The following is a 7,446-nucleotide window of genomic DNA, read 5'->3' as shown; positions in this document are numbered from 1 at the left end:
CAGAATGAGATGTTTTGATCCTGAGGCTGAGTATTATCAAAACGTCTTCGAGGACATGAGCAGCTCTACCTTAGACTGAACGCATGAGTTGTTTTAGAGCCTTAAATGGGATTGTGCGGTGTAATCAAAGCCTAGAACCTGTCGTTATTGGTTTTCTCCATCAGGGTCATATATACGTATAACTCAAAGACTAATCAGTCAGAGGCTTACCTGGCCTAAAACATCTCACCCAGCTGAAAGAGATGCTTAACATGTAGGCCACTCACATTCACACACACACACACTCTCTCTCTCTTTCTCTCGCAATCACATGCATGTACGCCACACACACACACACACACACATGGATACACACACACACACACACATAAACGTGGCCCAAATAAACATCTAATACACACACATGACCTACCCCTTCCCTTATGTGTCACATTGTGTTGGGAGCATTTTTACGACGAAGAAGGATGGTGATATATTTATTACAATACTCACCCTGAGGGTTCGCCACCTCATTTTTCATTTTGGCTCTGCAGACTCACAGTCTAGCACTCGCTGAGAAAACTTCAGGGGGGAAACAACAATGGGAGCAGGTGACTTCACAGTCGATCTCACCTTGGGCTTATCTCTGCTTCCATATCGCCTCAGATTAAACAACCCGAATTAGACTCGGCTCACCCCGGCGCAGTGAGACGTCCCTGGGGAACTGGAGAGAGACAATGGGCTTCTGCTGGAGCTGGAAGCGTGGGCCCCCCCACGAAGGCTGGGTGGGCCCCACTGCGCTGCTCTGTGTCTACGGCTCCTGCGTCATGATGAGGCCCAATGAGCCTTTCCTTACTGATTTCCTCACCGGACCGTACAAGAACCTCACCACTCAACAGGTACTGGACACTTATGTTTGTGTGTAGGGTGAATAATGAGGCATGACTCCAGGTCAATAATGAGGCATGACTCCAGGTCAATAATGAGGCATGACTCCAGAGTACAGGTAGGTGTGTCGTTTACTGAACACTGCATGGATTAAAACCTCAAAGACTTATAATATCTATGTGCGCATATAATTGCTGTTGTAAGTGTGCCCACATGAATGCCTCAATGTGAGTTTAGTCCACACCCAAGTAAGTCAAGTAGTCAAATCTGTGGTCCTCTGTGGCTCAGTTGGTTAGAGCATGGCGCTGACAACGCTTAGGTTGTGGGTTTGGCTCCCGCTGGGACCATATATACTGAAATGTATGCACTCACTGCAGTGTAAGTCGCTTTGGATAAAAGCGTCAGCTAAATGGCGTATATAAATCTGAGGGAAATTAACGTTTCTTTTCTTATCATTCATGAATGTCTTTTCAAGTGAGCCTAAGAGTGGTCCTAGTAACATGTTTGTAAACCAGAACTGAGCGTAACTCTTCTCATTTCTCCCCGCAGGTTTCAAGGCAGGTGATTCCAGTGTGGGCCTACTCCAGCCTCTTCCTCCTCATCCCTGTCTTTCTGGTGACAGACATCCTGAGGTACAAGCCAATCATCGTCCTCCAGGCGCTCACCTACATCCTGACATTTCTACTGTTGCTGTTCGGTCCTGGCGTGGCCTCTGCGCAGTGCGCCCTCTTCATCTACAGCATCGCCATTGCGGCAGACGTGGCCTACTTCTCCTATATCTACAGCGTGGTTCACCCCCGGTATTACCAGAGGGTGACCAGTTACGCCAGAGGAGCAGTGCTACTGGGGTACGCAGTGGGCGCCATGTTGGGTCAACTGCTGTTGTCCTTTGGTGATGTTTCCCTGTACTGCCTAAATGTCATCACCCTCATCTCCCTCTGTGTGGCGCTGCTAGTCTCGTTTCTCCTGCCCATGCCACGGAGAAGCCTGCTTTTTAAGGAGGCCCATGCCAACGGACGCCCAGCCGTGGACACGTTGTCCGGTTCAGATGGATCCGGGGCGCTCTCCTGGATGAGGAGGAGCCGGAGGGCTGGGAGGGAGGTCGTGTGGGCGCTGAGGAGGCTGCTGTTGGACTGTAAGGAGTGTTACTCCTCTGTGGCGGTGCTGTTCTTCTGTGTGTGGTCGGCGATGGGGAAGTGTGGATTCTATCAGGTTACAGAGTACGTGCAGATCCTCTGGGCCTCCAAACAGCCCCATGGCAACTTCACAGCCTACAACGGAGGTGTGGAAGCTTTCGCCACCCTGTCAGGTACTGTAACACAACCACTCTCTCTATTGTGGGCCTATAAACCTCTGGGATTGAACCTCAGACCCTTCTATCTTTCTAATAAATAAGGTTTTATGATATTACAATCCATAAGAACCATTAAATATTAAACAATATCATTTAACACACTTAGAGTAACAAAACCTCTCTTTATGACAGATAATAAAAGACAGGGGAATTTCAAAGAGTCTAAATGTACTGTGCCAACCAAACATCGCTATCAACCTTTAGCACAACATAGTACAGGACTGCATAGTATAGGACTACATAGTACGGGACTGCATAGTACGGGACTACATAGTACAGGACTACATAGTACAGGGCTGCATAGTACAGGGCTGCATAGTACGGGACTGCATAGTGCAGGACTACATCTAATCGTATTGTTCATTTCCATCCAGTTTCAATTCTCCTGGTCCTCTGTGGCTCAGTTGGTAGAGCATGGCGCTAACAACGCTTAGGTTGTGGGTTTAATTCCTGCTGGGACCATATATAATGAAATGTATGCACTCACTGCAGTGTAAGTTGCTTTGGGTAAAAGTGTCAGCTAAATGGCACATATTCTAGAGGTGGTTAGGTGCAGCTACACTGTAACCTTCCTCTGAAAGGTAAAAGTGACTACACTACCACTATTTTACCAACCCCCAATACACAGAAGACAACAACAGCGGCATTAATTAGACTGTCTAATTGCCTCTTTTTCTCACCAGATGGATCTGACCAGCTGTAACTAACCAGCGGTGACTGCATTTCCATTGATTATAGTGCAAAAACATTCCTGTATTCCCTGGAAACCACAGGCAATTACTCTGTGTAAATTACCTCCCTCTTTTATGTCTTACAATTGTAAATGCTTCCGTCCGACACACAATCAAGGTTTCTTTGCCAGTAGCTCTTTGTATTTCCCCCCAGATGGCTAATGTGTCAAATGGTTCGTTGGAATAATTGTGTATCAGAACATTAACAGTGTCCATATGAAATTAGGCCCACTATTGTTGTGCAACGGGCATACTACAGTCAGATGGCCGGCTCTCTCTTCCGTTTCCCTCTTCATACATCCTGCCAGGATTAAGGCACTGTCCACAATAATTACCAGGAATGTGCCCGCGCTTATTTGATTTCAATTGATGTCATTATCTAACCCTCATGGACGGATTAGCGCCAATGCTAGGCTATTAGCGGCTAGGTCTTCTGACCCACTTCTGATAGCGGGCCTTGCTGTCCTGCAGAATGAGATCTCTTCCATTAGCCCTCCGTACTCTCATCAGGGGAAGCAGGATTGATTAAATGCGTCCCTAATACAGAGAGCGGCCAGCGGTGCTTATGCCTGGCTATTAGTATTGATCGACCATGACGGGATGGGCCGATGAAATATAGCCTTTAATTGAAAGGATTAAAACAAGCCATGGCAAAATTCCATTAGACTGAGAGGGATGTGGGAAGGATTCCATGCCTCTGTGTTACTGGACCAGAGGAGTGTCTCTCTGTTAATGTATCAACTTCTCAGAAAACCACCCCACGGCCAAAGATCATAGATACAGTAGCTTATGTTCTCTGACTTCTGGTTGAAGCGATGCGCTGTGTTAATGTAGCCTCGTGGAGGGTGAACCCTAGTGTACTCAGTTTACCCACCTTTTTATTTGGGTGAATATGGTTGACCCACCTTTTCTGCTGGGTCGATGTTATGTGCATTAAGGTTTGCCCACCTATTCAAACCATGGTGTTCAGGGTTTACCACCACCATTTTTGCTTGACCACTACATCCCTATGTACATGGTTAAGGAAGTTGTGTCCCTACAGAGTGGGTCTAGCTGGCACCACCCATGAATGTTCTACTGTGTCCTCTAGGAGCGGCAGCCTCCATAGCTGTGGGTCATGTGGCCCTGGACTGGTCCGTCTGGGGGGAGCTGGTCCTGGGGGGGTTCTCCGCTGTGATCGCTGGGACTCTCTACCTGATGGACCTGACCAATAACATATGGGTCTGCTACAGCTGCTATGCACTCTTTAAAGCTGTCTACATGCAGCTCATCACCATCTGCACGTATGTAAAATCGCTTTCAGGTTATAGCAACTGCCCCACTGGGTGTATGTAATTCAGCAAAGAATCAAGTCAATCAATTAGTCAAGCAACCCATTGATTGACCATCCAATCCACAAACCAATCAAATCTATCTAGCAAACCAGTGAAGCAAACACCAACCAACTAATCAATTAATCAATCAGATCAATCAGTTTCAAAGCCCTCCTTATTAAGTTATTTGTCACTGAGTGCCACGGTTTTAAAATTGCTTAACCATCAATCTACAGCCCTGTGTAAGTAATGGAACAGTGAAGCATTTTTTCACTCATTTTTCATTACTATGTGGTTAAAATAGAGGTTCTCAGCTTTTTTTTCTTTTTCTTATTAAATATTGGTTTCACTATTCAGAAATTACAACACGTTTTATGCATAGTCCCCCTGTTTCAAGGTACCCAAACGTGATGGGACAGATTTATCAAATGTCCAAATTAAGCACTCATGTTTAGTATTTGGTCGACAATCCTTTGCATGCCATAACAGTCTGAAGTCTGCGACCCATTGACCCACCAGACACCAGGTATCTTCTCTGGTGATGCTCTGCCAGTACAACTAGTGGTTGGTACCTTGCAGTGAAGCCTCTGTAGTTCAGCTGGTGACGTATTCTGCGGATGGTGGCCTCTGACACACTCGTGCCTGCCTCCTGGAGAGTGTTCCTGATCAGTGGGACAGCTGTTTGGGGATTTTTCTTAATTATGGTGAGCATTCCTCAGTCATCCACCGTGGCCTATCAGCCCGTTGGTGACAGCTGAGGTCAGCAGTGCTTGTTTTTTTTATGATGTTCCAACTGTTGATTTTGGCAAGCCTAAGGTTTTGGCTATGTTTCTGATATTTTTTCTGCCTTTTAATACACAATAAAGGTTTCCTTGACATTCATTGACACCGCTTTGGTCCTTATGTTGGCAGACCCCAATAGCAGACTGCAAAGGCAAGCGCAAAGCATAGAATCAATACGAGACATTGACAGCCCTCTTACGCGGCTTTTCACGGCTCAGTAACGGCTTTTCACTGTCCTGGCGCCCCGCTGGTGGAACGAGCTTCCCACTGCTGTCAGGACTGCAGAGTCACTACCAATCTTCCGCCGTAGATTGAAGACCCGTCTCTTCAGGCTACATCTTAACTGTCCCTCCTAAAGACCTCTTCATCCCCACCACCCCCCTGTGCAAGTTTCTCTCCTGAAAATACATTTAAAAAAAAAAATAATAATCTTCCTTTCATCTAGCTTTGTGACTACCAATAGCCCCTGGTCCTAGCATAAATTACTTTTTCCCATGATGACTGATGGATAGATGATTCACTCACTTAGACAAATGTATTTGTTGTAAGTCGCTTTGGATAAAGACGTCTGGTAAATGCCATAAATGTAAAATGTAAATGTATGCCTGCACAAATGATGTGACGGAACACACCAGACTTACCAGAAACCAGTTGTCCCATTACTTTTGGGTAACCTGAAATAGGGGGACTATGCATACAAAGTGTTATACTTTCTGAATGATGAAACACAAATACCATCAAATAAAAGCTTTATACCAGCAAATCCAAACTGTTGGAGTGTAGAGCCAAAAGAAGAAAACTTGCTTCACTGTCCCATTACTTACGCAGGGCACTGTATATGGCTGTCTTTCTTCCCACCTATCTCAGTTTTCAGATAGCCAGAAACCTGAGCAGGGAGCGCTATGCCTTGGTGTTTGGGGTGAACAGCTTTCTGGGCATGGTCCTACAGAGTCTCCTCACAGCCATAGTGATCAACACCAAGAGCCTGCAGCTCACCATCACCTCACAGGTAACACTCACAGCTCACCTCACAGGTAACACTCACCCCACAGGTAACACTCACAGCTCACTTCACAGGTAACACTCACCCCACAGGTAACACAGGTAACACTCACAGCTCACCCCACAGGTAACACTCACCTCACAGGTAACACAGGTAATACTCACCCCACAGGTAACACAGGTAACACAGGTACCACTCACCTCACAGGTAACACAGGTAACACTCACCTCACAGGTAACACAGGTAACACAGGTAACACTCACTTCACAGGTAACACAGGTAACACAGGTAACACAGGTAACACAGGTAACACAGGTAACATTCGCCCCACAGGTAACACAGGTAACACTCACCTCACAGGTAACACTCACAGCTCACCTCACAGGTAACACAGGTAACACACACCTCACAGGTAACACAGGTAATAATCACCTCACAGGTAACACAGGTAATACTCACCTCACGGCTCACCTCACAGGTAACACAGGTAATACTCACCTCACGGCTCACCTCACAGGTAACACTCACCTTACAGCTCACCATCACCTCACAGTTCACCTCACAGGTAACACTCATAACTCACCATCACCTCACAGTTCACCTCACAGGTAACACTCATAACTCACCATCACCTCACAGTTCACCTCACAGGTAACACTCATAACTCACCATCACCTCACGGGTAACACTCACCTCACAACTTGGGGGGGGGGGGGGGGGGGAGTATTGCCCAGGGCATGGAAAGCTCCAATGAGTCTCCAAAGATTATTTTTTTCCTGTAGATACTACCATTTTACCACACATACATGCATGGGATAATTGCCTCTCTAACTAAGAAATGTCTTTACTTTTCTTTCAGTTCTTCATCTATGCCTCTTACTTTGTGGCCATTGCATTGCTGTTCCTGATCAGAGGACTCTACACTGTACTTCACATGAAACACCGGCAACCAGAGGACAACACACCAGCTGACGCGCCATCAGACAGAAGTGACCTGCCCCAAATCTCACGTCTGTGACCAAGGAAAATATATTAGAATTAAAAAACCTGATACCGTTTTGAATGAAAGACTTAATCCATCTGCATGTCTCACCAATGATGCTGCCACAGACGTGGTTTACACCTGGGTCTACAGTACGGATGTGGTTTACACCTGGGTCTACAGTACGGATGTGGTTTACACCTGGGTCTACAGTACGGATGTGGTTTACACCTGGGTCTACAGTACAGATGTGGTTTACACCTGGGTCTACAGTACGGATGTGGTTTACACCTGGGTCTACAGTACGGATGTGGAAAAAGACTGAGCAGCAGTCCACTGTAGAGTGTAAGACCTGTATAAACCACTAGAGAACACTATACCCATACACTACAGACAGGGCCAGTGTTCATCCC

The 7,446-nt window shown here is 46.4% G+C and overlaps 1 protein-coding gene across 1 annotated transcript; it reads left to right on the top strand.

The window, feature by feature from the left end:
* Positions 1 to 716: 716 nt before the first annotated feature.
* Positions 717 to 7,069, top strand: LOC310805725 (thiamine transporter 2-like; the record flags this gene model as incomplete). Its single annotated transcript, XM_083671525.1, has 5 exons — positions 717 to 878; positions 1,417 to 2,176; positions 4,043 to 4,235; positions 5,916 to 6,057; positions 6,911 to 7,069. 5 exons carry the CDS (start codon positions 717 to 719, stop codon positions 7,067 to 7,069), a joined length of 1,416 nt encoding a protein of 471 aa, XP_083527651.1.
* Between the last annotated feature and the right edge of the window lie 377 nt (positions 7,070 to 7,446).

Source organism: Argentina silus, assembly GCF_951799395.1.
Source record: "Argentina silus genome assembly, chromosome: 6".
Lineage (NCBI taxonomy): Eukaryota > Metazoa > Chordata > Actinopteri > Argentiniformes > Argentinidae > Argentina > Argentina silus.
Note: the sequence above shows the minus strand (reverse complement) of the source record. Positions and strands in the feature narration are given on the sequence as shown.